The 23,845-nt window shown below is 39.2% G+C and overlaps 1 protein-coding gene across 8 annotated transcripts in view; it reads right to left on the reverse strand.

Moving 5' to 3' along the window:
- The window catches only part of FRY (FRY microtubule binding protein), a 238,728-nt gene that overhangs the window by 160,365 nt on the left and 54,518 nt on the right, over window positions 1-23,845 (reverse strand). For 2 of the 8 annotated variants that reach the window (XM_080577410.1, XM_080577408.1), the window contains exon 1: window positions 2,224-23,834. The exons of 5 other annotated variants lie outside the window; for them this stretch is intronic. In XM_080577410.1, coding sequence (XP_080433536.1) covers window positions 2,224-2,293 — 70 coding nt within the window. In that variant the 5' untranslated portion in view covers window positions 2,294-23,834. Of the gene's footprint in view, window positions 1-2,223; window positions 23,835-23,845 lie in introns of those variants that run through there. One more of the 8 variants, XM_080577412.1, reaches the window with a different exon arrangement.

Raw genomic sequence — 23,845 nt, forward strand, 5'->3', positions numbered from 1 at the left:
AGGATAAACACTACTTATAGCCTCTGTGGTAAGGTGCTAATTTATAAAAACATACATGGATTTGAGCAAGATGTATACTGTACCACCTATACTTTTTTATTATTTTTTTTTTAACAGTATGTTAGACCTCTTCCTATTAGGTAAATGCCCCGGCATAATTTATGGCTTACTTCTGCTCTTGGGTATGCAGACACAGCACCTAATCTCTGCAAAACATGTTCCTGTGCATGCATGTGCAGGCTTCGCAGCCGTTTCTCAAGCAAGGGAAGTGTTTTCTTCTGCTCCACCCAACACAGAACAGAGCTGAAGAAAGCCCTAGGTCTTTTGAACTCCCTGCCGTCTTCTTATCAAATTGTTTGTTTTTCAGCTAGAAAGGATATGTACAGGTTTATGAACACAGCCTTCCAGACTGAAAGCACTAAAAAAAAAAAACTGGCAACAAGTTTAAGTCAATCTGGATTAATTTATTATATTTCCTCTTACTGTTTATTCAAATACAGTAGAAAGCATGTTTATCAGCTAAAGGTGTGTCAGAAATACCAATTACTCATATAACATTTCCATTTTTCTAAAACAGAATGTCATTTAGGGACTTCTTATCTCAGACTAGAACCATCTTTACTGTCTTGGAATATTTTCAATATACTTTAGTGTAGAAGAATAAAAATATATATTAATTAAAATGCTATACTTCTTTCCATGATATTTTTTATAGTCTTGTGTGCTGGTTTTACTCAGTCTTAAAGTTACAGTAATACATTGTAAAAATAATGCCAGAACTGATTTGATTTCTGCACCATGCAAGTGACTTGTTTGTCTTCTGTCATAAACTGGGACTAGCTTGTTATAATACATGTTATCACAATACACACTTAGGCTTTCAGTAACTAAGATTAGTCCAAAAAGGTGACTAAATCACAAAATTCCCTTCCCATTCTTGTGATACTGACTTGAATTATGCACAAAATGTTTTAGAAGTAGGGCAGATAAGCAATGCTGTTTAGGTAATAGCATTATTCCCTGGTGGCTTCACACTTGTAGAAAAACAGATTCAGACAAGCACTACAGTGTTACTGAGGTTACAAATGACCTGGAAAAATACAGTTTCTATGGATATCATGTAATGAAGACAAGCCTAGTATGACACATATCTAATAGGTATTTTTATTTCTTTGCAGGTATTCAGATACATGCCTTGCATGAAGCAGATATTGCATTTTTTTTTATAACACAGGATTTTAAAATACTAGTCTGTTATGCAGAAGTTATTAAATTATAGATAGTGGGATGATCAGAACCTTACTGAATACGTAACCAAGCTGGATTTTTCCAGAGACATTGTCTTCTATCTTTGTAAAACAGTTAATTATGGAGATCTAGCACTGTTAATGCAAGCTCAGATGGAAAAGGAATATACTGATTGTCTATCTTAAATTAAAAAGCAAATTTCTGACAGAGTTATCCCATGGCCTTACCTAATCTGAATATATTTGTAAGCACTAAATTTTATTCAGAAATCTTTATTATATAATATAGCTAAAAATCAGAAGAGTGATTGATTTAAACAGCAATAGACATCAGGAACAGCAATACTGAAAAGAGCAAGGAAGACCAAAATGCCATTTGTTTACATTCTGTATAACCCAGCTTGGATTAGATAAACAGATGGATTCTTTCTGGATGGAAATATTGCATAAGATTCTGAAATTAAGCATAGAGGGTGGGAAGAGCAGCTATAAGTAACCGATGGTTGGCTTCTTATCACATTAATATAATGGCTTTCAGACCTGAAGTATAACCATCATATTTTTGTCCTCGGTGCACGATTAATAAAACCCAACTTCTGAGCAATGCCACACCCTTGTGATTAAGCAGCATTTTCAAAAATATTTAGATAAACCCTGGACAAATCAAATAAACATGTAGGCAGGAAATGCTGTTTGGAATGCACTCCCTGCAATGTACTATCAGAGAGAGCCAGAAAGCAGCCTAACTTCAGAATTCAATCAAGCAAAATCTAGTATAATCTCATTACAGTCTTTGCAGTTAATGAAACCTATTGAAATCTCTGACACTCTGATTTTTTAGAGCTGACAAAAGCAAAAAAATTATTTGGTTTATATAACACACACATACAAAATTATTAAGATCTCATCCCTTAGGTTATCCTAGCTATTTACCAAGCAATGCGTAATATGAAAAGATTACTCTTCTGCTACTCACTATTGCTCCAGGATTTCAGTAAATATTTGATACTGATTTCAAAGAAGCCTGAATCCTGCTGGCTAGCCATGTCTGCTGCATACAAAGAGGCTTCTATAATTCTGAGCAGCTGAAGTGGCAGGTACTATGTATGTAGATGTGACTGTCACCAGTTAGTGATGTAAACGAGGGGTCAGAGGAGGAAATGAAGTCTCCGCAGATCCACTTCTTCCGTTCATGGTAGGTAAGCTCATTTAAAAAAAAATAAAAAAAGCTCAACAACAACAACAACAAAAACACACCATGAGGTTTTGTCCTTTGCTCTTCCTTCAGGGCTTGTAGTTAATTGTATTTGCGGAGGATTTTATTCCCCCGACCCCTCAATGTGGGTTTTCATTTATTCCACTCCTCAACTGGGCAAATCTCTCCCGGTCGGTTAAGGCATGTGCAGGACCCCAGCACTTGTTCCATAAGCACAGCGAGAGTGTCTTCTTGAAGGGTGCCTGAGCTGTGCTTTGAATAACGTGCAGTCTGCCTGTCTGAAGCTTTTTTCCATCAGAAGCTGACAGCCTGCACGTCTGCACCTCCTCTCGCAAACACAGGATCGGCTCGAAGCCCCTCTGAACACGTCTCTTCCGCAGCTGTAGGAATCTCACACGGACTGTTTCACTTTAGGAAAAAAAAAAAAAACAAACCAACAACCTCTAATGAATATCCTCCGCATGCTCTGGTCAGCTGCTCTCCTTCCGCCCGCTTCCAAGAGGAGCACGCTGAACTGTACACAACTGCATCACGCTGCGGTAAAGCAGCGCTGCGCCCATAGATCTGATTGCAGTGACGTTAAAGAAAAAAAAAAAAGGCAATCCGTCAGCCCAGTTGCACAAGAGAAGCACTTCCAGAGCACTAAACCCAAGGCTTTTAGGCTGCCTGGTTCTGCTTTTCTTTCCTGGTGACAGAAAAACATGTCATTTTTTCTCGACTTTTTTTTAAAAAAAAAAAAAAACAAAAGATGAGAGACAGCAAGCTGAATTCATGATGGCAAATAAAAGAGGCAGCTCCCTGCTTGCTATTCATCTCCAAAAGAGCCACAGAAAATTCTCAGTTTGATGTCATTTTTATCTTGAATAATGCTTATATTTTAAAGAAAGGAGGGCAAGCTGAATTAATATAAGAAAATGAGGAAGAGGCAATTCACTGCTTGTTAACCTCTCTGTATTTCCTGCAAAATATTTAATTGCTATTCCCACATTCTTAAGGTTTTATTTCTAATAATCACAGCACACAACTATGCGCATCTTAATGACAATAAAGAAAAACAACAAGCACCTCTTTCCCAAATATTTTTTGTTCGTTTTATATATTGTCGGTATCATCCTTCAAGACACTACTTTCTGGGAGTAACAGCACTTCTTTTCTCACTTTGTGGAATAAATTCACTGCATCATCTCATAATTACAGTATCTGAGCCAAAATGTAGCTTGTCTGTTGCTGATTCTTCAAAAAACTTTGCCAGTGGTTATATTTACACATTATTTTTAGCTTCAGTATGCACAATATTTGATCTTTGGATTGAAAGCTGAGGCGCACAAGAGTCACCGAGTCCAAGTTCTTGTGGTTCTCACTGAAAATATGCTAAATGGCTCTTGTAAACACAACACATCTGGAGATAAGGTTTTGTGTCTCCAGTAAAGGCAGGCTGTTGTGGGAGCTCACTTTATAAACCTTCTTTAAATTCCTAGTCTAAGTTTCATCAAAACCAGTTTACTCCCCATCTTGAACACAGATAATCAGAAATGTTCAGAGCATTCAGGTGTGATCTCAGCGTCAATCAGAGAGATCTGATGAGCTCTTCCTCCCTATACTGGTAAAAACATCGTCCCCTTTCTGTCGCTCTGGGCCCTCCATTTCTTCTTCTGAGAGCCCTGTCATGGCGCCCCCCACCCAGTGCCGCATTAATTCCTGTGCTGGAGTATTTAGGCAAGGATTTCCTTTGTGGTGCCGCATGAAATGCATTTCTGAAGACCTCTGATACATTGATTTTATCACTTTTTTTTCCCCCGAAAATAAAGATACAAGGTCAATTTGCAAATATTTATCTTTACAAAATCCCTATTGCACTTTTTTCTGATTTTCATTTAAATTCGCAACCTCATTTATAATCCCACCAAGTTTTGTTTCAAAGCCTTAAACATGCCTGAGGTCAAGTGGTCCTTCTGTTGGTGTGGATCATTTTTTCCTCACGAATTCTGTGGTTTGCATCTACCAGGCAGAATCTGTCTTTTGATAGATTCCATTAAAAAATTAATACCTGATCAGCAACTTCATATGGTTGCTCTTCTATTATTATGAAGGGGACGTTACGTGATTTTTAACAAGAATTTGAAGATTTTCTGTTCTGCTTTCACCTCATAATTGGTATTTTTTTTTGGTATTATGTCTCCTACTGTTGTTCCTCTAGTTAAGGCACGGTTGTTCTTATTGAAAACAAAGGCAAGGCATTCTCTCTTAGTGGTTGTATCTTCTTCTCATCCTCACTGAATACTGGACCCTTAAAAATCTGTGCTCTTGTCTAAAAATTTTAAATGGCCAAGGACGCTCAACCATTGGCTTTTAATTCCTTCACGCATTCTTCCTCTGCTGAACTGTTGATAGTGCTCACCGTAGTTCTACACTCCGACATCCAACCTGCAAGCTTCTTCACTAAAGATGCAAAGGTGACACATCCAGTACACTCTGCAGTCCTTTTCCATAAGAACAGTGGAGCATTCAATGAGATGACTGGGAGATCAACTTAAATCAGACAAAATAAAGTTTTTCTTTCTTCAGGAAGTCATGAGCTTCTAGAACTTGCTGCCACTGGAGGTCGCAGAAGGAGAAAGCACCTGCAGTTTCAAAATCTCATAAAAAAAGCAGAAATCCAGGTCTATAAAGGACCAGGCAGGTACGTACTTCCCTCTGACACCCCTAACACACCAAAGGCACGTGCTGGGGAACATGAGAGGGTACGGCTGCACAAAGGGGCTATGCTCGTGTGCGCTCTTCCCAAATAGCATCTTCTTCTTCTGCTCCTGTTGGGAGGGGATTGCCAGGCGAGACGGGTGACTGGTCGGACACAGTGGGATGCTGCATGATCTCTGGGCTTTAAATCATCTGGTGCAGATGTACACAGGCTGTCCCATCCAAAGTTGCGTTTGACATCAGTAAGTACCATTTGTGTCTGGGACATTAAGGCGTCACCCAATGCCTACTTGCATTTCCCTATGTAGTAATATTAAAAAGGATGCCTGTGTTCAGCCTTCTGTCTTGGAATGGCAGCACTATCCCCTAGCACCTTTTTACTGACTTCTTCCAAAGTGCTTTTGAGACAAATTCCATTTCATGTATAATAATCTTCTTTTAACATCATATCACCACATTAATACACAATACAGAATCTCACCGATTTCACCTTATAGTATTCTTTCTGAATAATACATTTCCTCTCAAAACGCATTATTGTAGTGAAATATTTAACAACTTACTGGATGTCTTGATACAAAGCATATTAAAGAGAAATGCCACCACTCTTAGATCGTGCATTTTTGGCTTTGTCTGTAAGAGTTCATATAGAATGTATCTTTCACATTATGCTTCCTGATCTCACAATTGTGTGTGTACAAAAGTACAGCCTAAATAACTGTTTTCAGTCCCACAGAGCAATGTTTACAACTCATCAGTCTGATGACCTACACGAGGCAAAATTGCCCCCCTGATAATGGTTTTGGTCACATCTTGGAAACACTCCCAAAACAGGTATAACACAGAGAAATGGCAGAAACGGCACCGTTCCAATGTAATGCCCAAAACTTGTTCTAGGGAGGCTGACAAGACTAACATGTTTTGACGTAATACAGCTTCTGCTTTAATTCTTGTTGACTTTATGATATTCAGAATTCAATTACGTACTTCAGCTTGTGGAGAGTAGTCTGGTATAAGTATACAAAATCTGTCAGTGTAATAAGCTTTCTAATGATGAATACTAGAGTTTTACGTATTTGATTTATGATATGGCTCCATGGGAGTTTGTAAGTTAATGATAATATAACATCTTCTGCACCTAAGTAACAAATCAAAGATCCAAAATACAAAGCCTACCATGAGGAAACACCTGCTGATTACCAAGATAGCAGAAGCATTGCTTCAACTACAAACATTTCCACGTAACTCAAACTCAGCTCTTGTGACATGCAGTCCCCCATCTGTTCTCTCATCTGCCTTCTGAGATCAGAGGTAGGACACATCCAGGAGTTGTGGATTCCTGGATTATATCCGTCTGTGGCGGAACAAAGTCTATGAAATTTCCAGGCCCCAGCTATGGAAAAACCAGGTTGGGAGAAGTTGTTTGTCACCATGGTCAGAAGTGTTTTTGTGACCAGCACACTGCATGAAAAGCTATTTTCACTGCAAAACGTCTGAGAAATAGCCTTCCAAAACCTTCACTCAAGCAAAGAAAAGAAAATAAGAAGAATACATAGTGCTGGAGGTGCTCACAATATCTATCTTGAGGCATCCAATTTAGATGCCTACATTGGGAGGTGAGTGCCTCCAGCATGACTCAAGCATTCCCAAGAGTTCCAGTACAGAGCGCAATTACTTTCCCAAACAGCCTATTTCTCTTCACTATCTACACATGATACTTAGGGTAGCTACTTTGGTAAATCAGGCACTTTATTTAGATTCTCAATATTTGGCAGTTTAGGTACCCATTTTGTTCATTTTTTTCTGTGACTACTATTTATAACAGCAATGCAGGCACTTTAGTCCTCTATGTTCTGAGCACTGCTTGCAGGCATCCTTAAAAAAGCATACGGCGATATGAATACAGCACAGTCCTTGTACAAGTTTTCAGAGCTCATTTTGGTTTGGTATGAAAAGATCTGATTGGCTTTTGCAATCTGAACTCTTCAAAATCTGAGGTTAAATGCAAAGAGTAGCTGAAGCCTCTAAATGGGCGATGACTAACAAAGCAAGTACAGACTACACTTGGATTTTGTATTTATGCTGCTCTCTTTCCTAGTGCTCACAAACTGGTTTTCCTCTAGTTGTAGAAACAAAGTGGAACAGTGGGTTCCTTATTTGTTGCAAACAGAATGCGTCTTTTACCTTACATAGCAGGTAGCGACTGTATTTACAAGTGCACAAATACCTGCTAACAGTGCAAAGCCGCTCTTCAGTCTGCAGTTACCCGTCTCTATCATCCAGACTCTCCTACAGTGTGATTCTGCAAGATATGGCGCACTTCACCCCTAATCCAGCAAAGAGCATAAGCAAAAGACTTATTTTTTTTTTTTGGCCTAGTTTGTGCTTAATGCCTTGCTTCTCTCTTTGCTAGGTGTCAGTCATTCTGCTCCTGCTCAGCTCCCCGCAGCTTCAAGGCACAGATGTAGACACAGATCCCAAAGCCAACACTAGCTTTACTAACTATTGGAAGTTTTAACACTCTTTTTGATTTTCTACAGCTTCTCCAACTCATACAGCTTTTCCTCCTTAATTTGAGTCAAACGCTTTGTCCTTCTTGCCAGATAGTGCTGTGTGCTAAAGTACGCCTGTGCCTCTGATTTCTATAGAATCAGCTGGATTTACATTGGTATAGCTTGCATAAAAGTTTGGCTTGCTGGAGTTCTTTCCCAAAGGAGACAGTAAGGACTGCATATTAGCATTTCTGTGTTTTTGCCATGGTCTAGTTCTTCTGCACAAAATACAGCAAGCCTACAAAGAATGACTTCCAGACCGACAGGGTTCCAGTACAGAACACACATAACAGATCAAACCAAAAAGTTATCTATTATATTATCATATCCTGAGTTATATTGCATTGCATTCGTGATTTCACATTCCCTTCTTTTATAAACTACTTGGAACCTCTCTACAAAAGACTGCACTGGCATTCAGATGGATGCTGGTCATAATGGGATGGCATTCAGGTGCCTAAATATAGGTGTCTAGTGCCATTTTAGGTACCCTGAGGCATGTGGCTATTCACTGAGACTGGCAAATATAAGATCTACATTAGGTCCACAGCCTTGGGAAGCAGTAGTTGGAGGCTTTCTGCTGGACACTTACATTTAGGTACCTGATCTACATTTAGGTACCTGATTTCCTCCCACTGGTTTCAGAAGGGGGGAAAAACACACACACACACAAAAAATCTTTGTACTAATTGTGAACTGGTAAGCCCACGTGTGAGCCAGAAATAATAAAAAAAAATAATAAAAAATAATATTTTTACATTTACTCAGAAAAAAAGGCCACAATATTTATATGTAGTGAGTTTTTTTTCTTCAACTTGGCATTTGTTGAGTTTATGAACTTTTTTTTCCTTCCATTAAAATATTCGGCAGGATTTTTGTTTTCCCCACTACAACTTGCATAACATGATACGTTTCAAGCTAAACATTAACAAGCAGCTTGCACACATACTTTGCTAATATCCTCTGTTAAAATGAAAACCAAAATCGTTACCTAAATCAACTGAACTCTAAGTACCTACAATGTCACACAATTTAGTGTAAAACACTTTAGGGTCCAAATTAAAAGTACAGATCCACAAGAAAGCACAGCACAAAATAAGACTTCATTAAGCAAACCTGATTTAACGTGATATGCTATAAATAAAGTAATAGAAATCCTCCTTAGTTTTATGTATTGATATTTTTTTGCTGCACCATTTTGTTTTGCCTTCTGTTTGCAACTGACTGTTAAGATATTGCCCCCTAGTGATGGAAAACAAAACAAGCAGAAGCAGGACAGTAAATAACAATGCATAGGGAATGCATATTTACATTGCAAACTGTGTCGGAATGGAAGATACGTACAGAGAAACAACACACGTCTGTATTTCTGGAAAAAAAGGATAGAAGGCAATTTGGATAAAATCACATAAAATATTTGGGATTATTCATGTATCACCCAGCTCCCATCCTCAGTTTGTTCAGTGGATTCACGAGAGTAATTGAACGGATCAGAAGCAGTTTGTGACTTAGGCTGTTACCTGGAAATAACAAATCATAACTACCTACTAAGGATTTCACGGAGCATTAACTAGTTAATGCTGGAATTATGCCTTCCAGACTCACAGTACTGTTATCCTTTCCTCGATTTGTTTTGGAGCTGTCAAACTGGGATGTTCTCTTAAGACTCTGCGGGTTCTTCATTCGCGCAGACCTCCCGTACATGTGCTAACACCACACAGTCCTGTGAGCCAGTTTGAAATCTTCACAATTATCACTGGGGCGTGCACTCAGGCAGCACAGACGCAAGAAATCCTGCTGCACAGGTCAAAACGCTGCCTGCATCCTCCAAGCACAGCCTACAGGGATCAGCAGGCGTGAAGAACAGTCTGAGCAGTATTTGCTCCCTGCTCTTCACCTTACAGTCTCCAGCCACAATCCCCCAACAAGCTGGTTTCTGTTATTATAATCCTTTAAACTAATTTCCTTCTCAATTTTGTTACAAGTCCTTATCTATACTGTAGATAAAATTATGTAACTTACTCCCCAAACATCCCAGCATGACGTAATTTTGCAGAACTTCTTGAAAGCAGGAAATTTCCAAACCACCCTTGACAGCGCCTCTAATTTTGGGTGCCTGTTTCAGAGACGAGATCAGTGACAGAACCCCAACCACCCACTCAAAGCATAATTTCCATGAGGTAATTTATGCCTTAAAGATTTGCACCAGGTCACAGACCTTGGAAAAAGAGAAGCCAGGAGCGGTGGCTGTCACTGTTTTCCTCTCGGTATGAAATTTCATTACACAATGAATACATAGACCCAACCCCAAAATAGTCAAAAACTGAGGGTGATACTCAGGGCCTCTTCCACTTCCTTTCCACAGCATAGTTTTAACTCTTACACCATCCTCACAGCAAGCCCTGCAAGAGGACAGATAAGTACGAGGCAGGAAGGGGAAGGGTTGGAGCACGCTGATCACTAGATATTGCGAGTTTCTATAGGGTCTCTAGGGATGTCTAACAATTACTGCATGCTATTATAGCTGAGATCATCAGACTTCTCAGCTTCTCCTCTCTTATTCCCATTCCAGCACTGCCCATTAGCTGGCATTCCCTGAGGTTCAGGCCTAGATTCCTCCTCCTCTCTCAGGGCCCCGTGACGGGACACCCCAACCTGTCCCCTCCTCCCCAGTGTGGGCAGGAGGCAGCCGGCTGGGAACCTGCTTTAGGAAAAGCTACCTGACCTTACAATCATAGAATAGAATCACAGAATCATTAAGGTTGGACCAAATATCTTGGAGGTCTTTTCCAACCATCCCCCTACCACCAATGTCACCCACTAAACCATGTCCAACCTCTCCTTGAACACCCCCAGGGACGGTGACTCCACCACCTCCCTGGGCAACCCGTCCCAATGCCTGACTGCTCTTTCTGGGAAGAAATGTCTCCTCATTTCCAACCTGAACCTCCCCTGCTGCAACTTGAGGCCATTCCCTCTAGTCCTATCACTAGTTATCTGTGAGAAGAGGCCGACCCCCAGCTCCCCACACCTTCCTTTCAGGTAGTTGCAGAGAGCAATGAGGTCTCCCCTGAGCCTCCTCTTCTCCAGACCAAACAACCCCAGTGCCCTCAGCCGCTCCTCACAGGACTTGTGCTCCAGGCCCTTCATCAGAGAAGTGCCAAAGATGCTGCGAGGAGCAGAGGGAGCAGACAAGGAGCCACTTGCACCTACCCACAGAGGCACAACTGGTCCCACAACCTAGGTGTCCCTGCCCAAACGTGAACCACATCACACCCTTTTGTTTTCCTGAATTTGTCTCCCTAGAAGAATGAAATGCTCAACATTCTCTGCAAGATACCTCCCATACCATGCTGCATTTGTATGATGTTTCCATTGAACATCTAATTAGGGGCAGGAATTTTCAGTGCAGTAGCTCCAATTTGCTCTCAAACACCAGTCCACTGTTCAGCAGACAGTTCTTCCTACCTCTATTTGCACTTCTTGCAATGTGATTTTTTAACACAAACGTTTTCCTGAATCCTAAATACATTTACAGACAGGTCTTCTTTCTCTTAATTCTACCACAGCAGTTCCTAAAGCTCTCTCCGATTTAAAGTAAGATGTTCTTGTGATAAGCTACTTGCTTACTTGTTCTTTTTTTAAACTTTCCTTTCCGTTCTCTAGTTTTGTCTTTAATTATTAACACTTCTTCCTTCCTGACTGACCTATTTGAATACTCACACCTCACCATCTTCATTACTGTGCACAAAGATATCCTCCTGATTACATCCCTTTGCTCCACCAGTAACGTCAACCTTAGAAACTGATTTTTTTACTTTCCTCGTAAAATGAGAATAAACCTTTTGGAAGAGTTTCAGCCAACTTCCCTCTATTACAGATCACGGTAAGGTGGACAGCGGGTCAGACTGTGCTACATTTGCTGCCTCTTCCACCTTCCTATCAGGTGTCATGCTCTCCCTGCTATCAAAGAGGCTGCCAGACCAGTCGGGCTCAGGTCTGGGGCAGCACATGCACACCCTGTAGCATAAACACCTCCACCCTGTATGGGTTTTATCTATAAAACATTCACTCTGAATTATTCAAAAAAATGCTATCTCTCACAACACCTGCAAAGGAATTAGCCAGTTAAAGCAGGGAAACCAAGCTCACGTTGGGATTAGCGAATTTCAGATAACTATCGACAGTTTTTGCTGCTCTTTCAAATGATCCAGAAGTATCAAATTGTATGTATCACTGCATCAGCTTCCCGCACTTCTCTTGCACGTATTGCCACATACCGTTTCAAACAAGACTGCTCATCCTTTGGAAGAGGAATCACGCCTTTGCTACAAGTGAAGTGCTTGGCACGCAGGAGGCTTGGTTTGTTATGGGACGAGCAGCTTTTTTTCTCATTTTACTCAGAAATGCTACCAAAGATTCAAAGTTCAGATTCAGGTAGCTCAGGCAAGCATTACCTCTAGCTGGAGCAGTGATCTGATTACTCAGCTAGGTAACATCTATAACTTTTTAAACTTCTTTTTTGTTTCAAGGTAGGATGAAGAAATACTTCAGAAAATCAGGATTACCTAAGAAGTCGTGCCAAGTGGTTGACCAAAAAATTATTCTTCTTCCCCTGACACTGTGTTCACAAACACAGTGTGCACACGAACAGACACTTCATAGCTCACCTGACACCTTTAATAGTTAGGTGTCAATCGCCTTCATCCTTTTGAGAATACTTCTATATATCCGAAGAAAACACAGCTAGCTACCTGCAAAAATCGTCATGACTCCAATCACCAATTGTCTCACAGCAACTCTATAAATGACTGCAGTGTTGTAGTGTCAGGAAAAGTCAGGCCATAAGATTTCACACTGAACTCTGTCTCATGACTGTTACCCCCTCCAGTCCTTGCTCATTACGTGCAGACAACCCTGGGGTTACAGCTCCTGCCATCGCGCTCTCCTGTTGCTACTCAAAATTATTTTCCTCAATTCTTAGAAGTGATGCCAGGAAAACACCTCAATCCCAAGCAGTTGTTGAAGGGAAAGTTTTAGGGAGTTTTGAAATCCCCTTGTGTATAAACTTCCTGGGCAAGCAAGCAGCAGTGAGACAGCAGGTAAGGGGTTTGTTATGTAATGCTTGCACAACTGCAGGCTTCGATGCTTGATAGATAGGAGCTAAAACTCTGCTTAAAAACAAAACAAAACAAACAAACAAAAAACTTACTGGTCTTACATAAGAACACTTGTTCTGACTCGCAAAATATTTTCATAATGTTTTTAAAGCATATGGAATAAAACTTTTTTGCTATAAGCATGTAGCACATGCTGTTTCACCTTGCAAAGTAACCTGTGGGAGGAGAGAACTCAATTACAGACAGAGTTTTTCTTTGCTGTATTTTTTTTCCCCTCAACATAGTAAGTCTTAATGGATGAGCACTTGTGCAAGGGCTATCCCTTGCTGTGGTGAAGGTTTTACAATAGCAATGTTCCCACCTGGACCCAGGCCATAGAGTTATAGAGCTCTAGCATCCTTTGACTTGCTGCTTCTCTAGAGAAGCACCCTTTTCTTCACAGAGGCAAGGTTAAACACATGCAGCCTTCGTAATTGGGTCCTTTGTATCCTTCAGAGTCTGTCCCTTCTCGCTAGAAAACAATGTCTTGGTTTTCTGTGAAATACAGGTTCTGACACGGCTGCCTGCTTATTGTAGAAAAAGGCAGATAATGTATACTACCTGTTTAAGAGGGTAACATTACTCTAAACTTCTCTCATGCTAGATTTGAATGGAAATTGCAATTCAGTGAAAAAACATACAAAACAAAACTTTAAAGCTGCTTCCTATTTTGCTGAGAAAACAACATTATTTCAGGCTTAGTACCCAGGGAAGAATGCACACAAAGATGTCACACTTAAAACTGAGTGTTTTCCTAGCAAAGACAGTGGTAATTACAGTTCCTTTAGCTACACTTAAAATGATTAATGATACTGAGTCACCACTGGCTCAGTTTTCACAGGTATTTAGCTCCTGAAATTTCTAACAGTTGCTTTGTAGATTATTAAGTGCCTAGTCTGGGTAAGGATCGAACTCCTAATAGCTGTTTGTCTACTGCATCATTAAAGGCTTTGAAAATCTAAACCCATGTTTTTAAAGTTATTAAAATGAGCTCTCATCCTCCTCCGTGCTTTTTCTTTCAATAGACTGAATGAGGAAAATGGGCTCCTTCCTCTTCACCTCTGGATTGGCTTCCGAGCTGTGAAATGAAATCCAAGGTAAAGGGCTTATAACTGAAAACAATCCACTGACACGGGATGCTTATTCCAGTATTTGAATAAGATGCGTAAATCTGTAGAACATGAAGTGATGTGTAAGTCTGTAGCAGTTAAATTTTCTAACAGCCTAGCTGAATAGATAACATCGATCCTAAAAAACAACTGGGATCCACCTGCTCTGAAGCCTCTCATGGGATCTGGGGGGGACACAGAGCCCTCGGGGCCATGGTGCGGGGAGCTGTGCTCCTGGGTGTGGAATTGGAGCTCACGCTGGAGCGGCGGCACTCGGTGACACGGTATCCTGCCACCTCACGCAGGTCACTGATGCATGAACCTTGCCTGAACTCTCTCACAAATCTAGGGAGGTCATCACTAGCTCCTGACTAATTCAGTGAACTGCAAGCATCAGCACGGACAGAATCCAAAGCTGAAACGTCCCCAACAATGTCAGAATATTTCTTCCTCTTCCAGTAACATTAAAGATTTGTCTTTGGGTGTGTTGTCATGTTTGACTTAAGCCAATCTAAAACTGTGCTACTGATGGAAAAGGTGTGAAGTCCTCCCATCCTCATCCTTCCCCCCACATTTCCATCAGGTCTCTTAGGCTGGCACTAGTTTGGAGCATAAGTTTGACCTGGGCGGTGTTTGTGTATTTTGCGAAATATGGTAGGGGCTACAGCACTACCTTCAGTTGACCAATGCAGCGATGAGTCTCGCCATAGACACGTACCATCACTATAATCAACACAAAGGAGGCTACATGAATGCATGGATGTTTAGGTGGGGAAAGAAGTGAAGGAAAACATATATATATATTTTTAATTGGAGGAAAAAACAACAACAAAGGTACGCTTTCATAGGTATTACATAGTCAAATAGCTTTCCCAACAGTGCTAATTTGTATTTCCAGACACCTACAACAGGCACTGTGCTTTATTGAAGAACGTTCTTCCAAGCTACCCCTCTGGCTGAGCCATTGCTGAACTTTGGCTTCTCCAGGAACAGATGTATTCTAGGACCTAATTGCAAGCAACACTGCCCAACAATGAGCTTAAAGGTTTTAAGAGCCACAACGGACCGCAATAATCAATCAGATCTCCTGCATAGGTCAGACCAGAGAATTTATTTACTTCTGGTCCACTTACAGTGAATTTAGAGTCGCCAGACAAAACAGAAACACCCTTCTGGCAGCTCAGAACTATTATAAGTACACTAGATCCAAATTAAACCGTTTGCAAATGCTAACATAGACTAGAGCTGACTCCACAAATATCTATAAGATGCAAACGTACCATCTCACATGCACATACATATGCAATACGCTCTAATAATTCTCAATAACATACAGTCACATCAAAATATTTACACTAAGATATCCATCTATGTGGACAACTGGCTGTCCACTATTATTAAAGAGCAACTACCACAACTCATATTTGTTTCTGTGAGGTTTTGTCAGAAGATTACGATACTAAGCTGATACAGAATCCCATGTTGCTTACTCTACATAAGACAAAAACAAAAACAGATTGAAAATGATGTAAAGAGAAAAATAAACAAGTTTTACTATCCAAATATATACAGAATTTTAAAGCAAAATCCACTCTATAGTTCTGGGGTATGGGTATATAAATTTACATGTATTTGGTGAAACTTTCTGCCATGGGATAAACACTGGTGGTAAAATAGCCCACACAGACTTGCTCTGCTAGCAAGGCAGAATCTAGCTAATGAAACGTTGAAGTGAGGAAAGTTAGCTCCAGAGAAAAAGGGAGCATACATAGCCGAAAGATCCTCTGTTATCAGTTCTTCATTGTAGCTGTTCCCATGGACACACAGCTGACAATCTGTACCTAAAGTGAATCTGAGCTGCTGAATAGACGAAGATACTGTGACCTTTGAAAATAAATTTTAAAAAAAAAAAGGAACCATGAATTAAATATCTCAGATATGATTCACTTATCACTATGTATGTTTATACATAGTTTTCCCTTTTAATATGTTTCTTTGGGGATATGGAAAGGAACATATATGCAGCATCCTCTTCAAATTCATCTTAAAACAAATATTGAACAACTCAATGGTTGTTAAAAAGAAATGTGCTCATAATATATTGCATGAAACAAATGTGCATTCAGCACCTGATGCACAGAAATAGCACTGAGCATGCTAAGAAATATTAATTTGAACTCAAGATGTTGTAATGAACATAACTGTCATTCATACTGTAAATACACACAACTAATTTTAACCCCTCTTCACAGTAGTTTGTTTACATAAAGATCATCCACAAAAATTCTGAGTGAAATCTTATTTTGCTCTTCACAAAACAATAGAGCCTTCAAGCAAACAAAATCCTCAGCTCTTTGAAAGGTCATTCTAGACCACGACATCTGGGTGTCTTCTGACACTCAGGGGCTATCTTCACAACAAGGACATATTGTACTGCTGTACATATTGCAAGTGTTACACAGATTCACTGTAATTAAATGCAAAACACTTTCTCTGACATTCATTTATTCTAAGGCTGCTCTAAACAGGAGCAATAAATGAAAGAAGACAATACCATCCTGTTGGTTTTGGGGGAAGCTTCCCTAAAAGCTAAGTGATAGAACACTGTACCAGAATACTGCTAGAGGTCCCATGTGTCCTTACCACTACTTTTAAGCCAGGTCTCTCATTTACACTCTTAAGTAAATACTATGCAAGAATATATTTTGTATTTTCATGTTTTACAGGATTCTGTTCGGTATGCATGGATATGGATATAAGACAAGGCAATTTATATATATACATATATAAGTATATACTATAATACACATATATATGTATTATATTATTATAATATATGATACATATATATTTACAGGGTGGGGAAGTAAGGACGTTACATTGCATGACGCTAACATGATTGAATACCCATAAGAAGTTACTTAAAGCAGCTGGCAACTAGCAGCAATGGCAATTGGCAGCAATGCTAGTGACAGCTTGTATCTTCTGCACGTGAGGCACCTCAGCACGACATCCTGGCTGACAAAAAGCCTGCGGGATATGACCCACACAACTGATGGAATTCCAGAAATACTGTTGTGTATAGAGAAGTACTTTATGTTCAAGGTGTCTGAATTTTGTGTTAGCAAACATAATGTAGTATGCAAAAGGATCAATAATGCTTTATTAAAAATAAAATGAAATAAGTGTTCATGAATACAAACAAGCACTATAACTAATCATTATTTTAAAAAGACCACAATAACTTACGACTGAGAAGCACAAAAGCCCATGCTTTATTATTTTTAAATGTGAGGTTTCAGAAACGATCCTGTCACGTTTTTGAGAGCTTGGCTTATGAATCATCAACGTGTGGGCTAGCAATATTGTTTGCACAGGAGAAACACTTGGTAACATCATCCTATGAAAGAATGGAAGCAGAGAAAAATTTACCCTTTTGCCCTCTTTATGTGTCTGTACATGATCCCTTGCTTGGCTAAAATAGAAAAGCCGAAGGTAGGCTGCCAAGGTAGGATTTATTTGACTAAATAAAGGTGTTTACAATATAACCACCTCAAATTCAGTTACTCAGCTTGGACATCTTCTAAGTAGTATATGGAAATCAGGGCTGATTCACCCCATTTAATGTTGACATCTACAACAGATGACATAGATTAAGCCCTAACAGGACCCACATCTCCAGTGACCATAAAGGGACACCTATTCAGCAAATGCCTGGCTTTGGAAAGATGAATTCCACCTGGTTGCCCAGATCTGAAAGCACTCCTAGTTACAACCCCAGAAAGAGTGATGCTGGCTTTCTCATCAGACTGCCCCTCTGCTGTGGCTAGCAAGCCTTAAGACATAAAACCAAGCTACTGGGAGAGCACAAAGTCATTTCTCACTGTCCTCAGCTTGAAGCCCAACCTAATGCTACACAATATTCATGCCCCTAAACACTGAATTTAGCAGCCTATACATGCAAGTGGGATTACTGCAAGTACCTGAACATATCTAATAAAAAAAAAAAAAAAACTTTCTTTTTCTTTAAGATGACAAATCTGATAAGGAATTGCACCTGTTCCCTCTAGACCTCTGTTGTGAGAATGGAGCAACATTGCTGTATATGGAAGCTCCTTCTCCTATTCCTCCCCCAGGGATATGGAGTGGAGGAAAACAAAGGAGATGAGAAAAAAAAGGCACGGTGTCTGCCACTCCTGCAACAACAGCCATTGCCTACAGGCAACACGTAAAGTTTAATGTAGGTTTATAGGATTGTTTTGACAGTTTTATCATTTATCTTTCACAAAAAAAAAAAAAAGCAAAAAAGTAGATGATATTTTTCTGATAACATTTACTGGGCAAGATTGTCAACAGAAAGAAGAACCAGGAAATTCCACAACCACCACAAGTTTTAGAAAGTGGAGTAAGAGAATTGTTATGACCTCCAGTAATACAGAATGGGTTATGAACTAAAGTACTGGTAGAAGTATTAGGTGACACACTGAGCAGAACTGGGGTAAAAATGTATCAGTTTGACTTTTCCTTTTATTGAGCTTCATCAGATTCCTATTAAACAGTATGGCCCCAGTCCTGACCTCTGGGACACACTGACCTCCAGGTAGACGTCATGTCACCAATCACAACCCTTTCAGCCTGGCAGCTCAGCTTTCAACCCACCTCACTGTCCTTTCATCTAGTTTGTATTTCATTAGTTTGTCTATGGGGATGTTACAGGAAATACCATCAAAAAGCCTTTCTAAAGTTGAGATAAACATCATCATCTCCTCTCTCATCATCCACCTCATCCACCAAGCCAGTTACCTTACTGTAGAAGATTACTGAGTTGGTCAAGCATGATATTTCCTTCATATAAACATGCTGACTTCTCCCAGTCATCTACCTCTGTATCTGGAAACTGGTTCCAGGATTATTTGCTCCATCACCTTTCCAGAGATCAAGGTGAGGAGGCTGACTAGTCCTTTAAGTCCGTGAATCCTGTTTTTTGCTTATCTGGAAGACAGGAGTTGCATCTGCTTTATTCCAGCCCTCAGTAACCTCCCACAGCGGACATGAGCTTTCGGGACTGGCCTCACAATTACTTGGCCAGCTTCCTCAGCACTTGTGGTTGCATCCTATCAGGTCCCACAGGCTCACGTGTGCCCAGTTTGTTTAAAGTGGTCCCTAACCTGTTACCCCTCTACCAAGGGTTAGAGGATAAGTCTGCCATGCTCCAAGCTTTCTTACTGGTTTCTGGGGCCTGCAATTCCTGAAGGCCAGCTTTACCAGTAAAGACTGAGGCAAAGAAGGCATTGAGTACCTTGGCCTTTTCCATCTCTATTGACATACTTCTCCCTGTTGTTGTGTTACACATTCAACTCAGACCTCTTCCAGGGCAGGCTTTCAAGTCGGAAGAATCAAAATATAACAATCTGATTATGCAGACTTCTTTATCAAGTATAAATTAAGGCTTTGTGAAAGAAATACGCTTAACCCTGAAAGCAGGTAAAGGACAAACTGTAACACTACTCTCACTTAAGAGTCACCTAACATTTATTATGACAAATCTAGACTTGAGTGACACTATTATTAGCTTCTAAAGAGAGAAATGCTGATTTTCTAGATCCAGAATTAATTTAGAACTGGACATACAGTGACTTTTACACATATACTTGGTTTATCTTCAATCCACTAGGCAGAAAATGAAATACATTTCAGACCCCCAAAATGCACGTTGTTAACTTCATTTGGTTTCTGGTATTCTGTTTTTCTTGTCATCCTTCCTCTGCAGTGATACCTATGTGTGATAGTGAAACCTCTTCTGCAGATCAGACTTTTTAATTCATAGCAGGGCCACAGCATGTAGTAGAAAGATAACATTCAAATGATCCTCTATACAGGAGTCAATAATTGTCCATCAATATCAATATGGATTTATCAATAATGACAAAACTAAACAAGTTCCCTTGCAAGTACCTCAAGGTGACTCATTGAACAAACTGGTACTGAGTTTTAATGACCTTTTTAGTCAATAAATGTATGTCTTTCTGGCCAGACTGTTGATTCAGCTACGTTAGGCCACGAAGGATACACGTGCCTCTCTTAATACTTGTAGGTTTTCTTTGGCCACAAGGCCTGATAGCATGAAACAGCCTACATGCATACAGTAAAACAAAGATATGGTGGCAACATCCAACTCTCCATTCCTGGGCTCTTGCTAACTTCTGAACTGTGCCTAAGAACAGTCAGAGGAGACAGTGGTGGTCCAGACAAAATGGTGATGAAATGGGACAGCTTTGGTAGAGTGATTTCTCTGACTTGAATATGAGGAATGGGAGAGAAGAGACAGGCTGGACTGATTAGTTTAGAGATTCTAAACAACGTAAAAGATACAGGACAAGCAAGGTTACAATAAGAAAAATGGCATTTATTGACTGCCCCTCTTTGTACCACACTAAACCTTATGCTTAATAAATATTGTTTTGCCAACCCTTCATTGTTTGCATCTCAAAGAAGATCACCCCTAGAAGAGGCTTGTTAGGAAAAGAAGGTAATTCACAACAGCACAGAGATGCACACTAATGTGTTCTGGAACTACAGCATATTGTCATTAGAGACAGTAAAATTTCAGAAGCAGTAAATCCAAAGACATAGAACAAAACCCCACAGAAAGTCAAGCAGTATCCTCAGGTAGTGTGAAAACAAACAAAAATCCTCATACAACCAAACATAACACAGAATGCCTTGAACTCCTGAAGTCAGATTCCCCATTTAAGATCCAATCTCTTAAATTAATAAAGTTCACGTTCCATTCAAAGAGTATTCCATTCTATGCTCTTGATTACTAGAAATAAAGACATTTAATACGAGGGATACAGTTGATGTAATTTGTTCTTCATAAAAATCTAAATACATGAACTCAGTATCTGTCAGCCCATAGCTGGTTTACTGGAAATACCATAAGGATTTCTTTTCATGATCAGGGCATCTTCAACAAGAGAAGCAGCACTGAAATTCTTCCAGCTAACTCTAGCTACATTCAGAGAGTTTTCATTACATAGTCTTTTCTTGTTAAGATGAATTTTATTTTCTACACCAATCTTCAGGCAAAATGTTAGTTTCTGAACCTAAACAGATGAATAAAATACAGATTTATTTTATCCTTCTTGAAATCAAATATTTTCAGAAGCTCCTAAACACACAAACACACACGTGTTTTTAAAACTATTCCTTCACCCCCATCTTAAAAATTCAGGTACAGTATGATAGTAAAGAAATGAAAGTGAATGAAGTATTAACAATTTTTACTTCATGGATTCCGAGATTATCAGATGATTTTGTTTGCATACTGTATGCTCCTATTAAGTATCTAAGGCTAGGTAAAGTATAAATAGATGAAAGGAGAACAGTTACCTACCAAATGCATCGAGCAAGTCTGCGAAGTACCTACACAGAAGCAAGCACTTTACAAGATGTATATATTGAGTGATTTATATGCAATCTGTAGACCTATCTGACTGTCAAGAGAACACACTTGAAAGTCATTAACTATGTTAGCTTATGTGACGATTACCCTTCAGAAGAGGAACAAAATATGCATCAGGAAGATGGTAAATCAAAGCCATTATGATAAACTTTAAGTCTAATTCTTCTGAAATATTTTTCTTGGCTGATACGCTTTTGATTACAGCAGAAGAATCTCTGTAAGGCTTTAACAGTAGTATCTATCTTTCCTGTAATTAAATCATATATATTTCTCAATGCTATAAAAAAAAAGGGTTATTGTAGATGATGATTATAATCCATTAGCACAAAAATAATTCTTTAAGGAACAAAGGTGGGCATATTTTTATGGCAAGTCTGCCCTTTAGGGTGCCTCTTAAACCAGAGAAAGAGGAGACAATAGAATCTTGTCTTATCACAGCCAAAGAAAGATTTACTTAATAATAATATGCAAATGTTAATGTTAACAAACCCTCACACATTTACTGCACACAAAATGTAGTTGTGGCTTCTACAATTTAATGTAAAGAACGACTGGCTTGTTCTTGTACGTTTTCTATTTTGCTAACATTTCGTAGTAATTTGATAGGATGCTGACATTCTATTTTAAATTTCAATATATTTTATATTAACATACTTTTTTGGAGATGCAACCAGTGTTGAATACTAATTCACCACTCCCTCAAAATAATAGAACTGTACTTGAGGAGGAGCCTTTTATGTTTACCAGATGGAAAGCAATCAGCACAAGTTTTAAGATTTTGTTCTACCCTTTAATCATTATCTTCTAGATAGCACATAGCAGAGGGACAAAGGGTCAAACAGGCAAACCATGTTACTAAACCACATTCTTTTTCACATTCTAAGGCAGCACATGAAGAAACTTTTTCTGAAATCAGGAAGCAAATGCTGTAATTGCTTCACAAGATCCTTCAGGACACTGAAGTCTATAAACCCTTAGAAATTATATGATTTGCAATTTGTTACTGTGCACACAATGGGTTTTGTTCACTAAAGCACCAGAGTGCTTTAAAGCAAGGTCTTAATGTCTATAATAGCAGATGGTAGCAATATAGCAAAATCTTCATCTAGAACCTAGGTGGCAATAAAACAGTTGCTGTTTGTTTTGATATTTTAAGAAACAAATATCAGAAAAAAAAAATCCATGTCACAACAGCAGAAGGAACCTTATGTATCTTAACCTCACTTTCCTCCCTACCTTCAGCATCACCCTCAAGTCACTCTTCAATGGAAACAGAAAGTTTCCTTTATGTCCCCGATACAAATAAAAGGTATCATCATCTTCATCACCTGCCTACAAGAGCATTAGGAAATCAGTCTTCACAGTCCATAAAATACCAGCGAACCCAAGAAGAAAACAAGTTTGACAACACGTACACATTACATCAGACTTTTCAAAATGCAGAATCCCGACCTGGCCTCTGAATCATCAACCCATCCTTTCTGACGAAAATGACACTTAAAGAAAAACATTCAAGAACTAAAATGCTGAATGGCATACTAAGTAATGTACATTGGAATATGTAAGTGAGAAAGATTCAGAAGGCCAAGAAAAAAGCAAGTTATCAATTCTTTAATTTCTATAAACAAAAAAGTGGTCACTCACCCAGATCAATGAGTGGGCAAGTGCTCACTCAATCATCTGTGTACCAATTTGTTAACACAGTGAATTATCTTAACATAAGGATACAAAAACTACAGTAACATACAGAACTAATGCCATCCATTCCAATATAAGAAACAAGTAAGATATATTCCCCCCCACCGCGACCCCTTTTCAATCAGCTTGCTAAGAACAGTAAGGGAAAAACAAGTCTTTTTTTTTTTTTTTTTTTTTTTTTTTAAGTCAGAAAGGGAAGTGAAGAACTTTGGGACATGTCATTCTTGCCTTCCCTTCTGCTGTCAGTGGATGATACTTGTAAAATGCAGGACCAACAGAAGCCATTCTACCAAACTTTAATGGGCAGGGTGATATAAAGGGTACCATAACTGAATAGAAATTGTTCTGTGCAGATTACAAGTATATGGTGTTTCCGTGCAGTGTAATTTATTCCGAGAGGAGACAGGATATTCAAATTTTCAACAAATTAAAATACTGATCACAGATCATTATAACTCATTTGAATCAAGACACAAACTGTACCCATGATTTTAAACATCCTTATTAGAAGTAATTAGATTTTGGCAAGCCTTTCCCAATTAATGTTGCCAATCAAAAGGATCAAAAAAAGTCATACATACAGACTGCTTTACCCAATGTCTCATGAAAAAATAAATAATTTATTTGTACCACTGTTGAAAAACTTCTAAATATTTTTCGTATATATAACACCCTTCTTTCTTCCATTATGTTCAGTATTTT

Source organism: Anser brachyrhynchus, assembly GCF_964034855.1.
Source record: "Anser brachyrhynchus genome assembly, chromosome: 1".
NCBI classification, from domain to species: Eukaryota; Metazoa; Chordata; class Aves; order Anseriformes; family Anatidae; genus Anser; species Anser brachyrhynchus.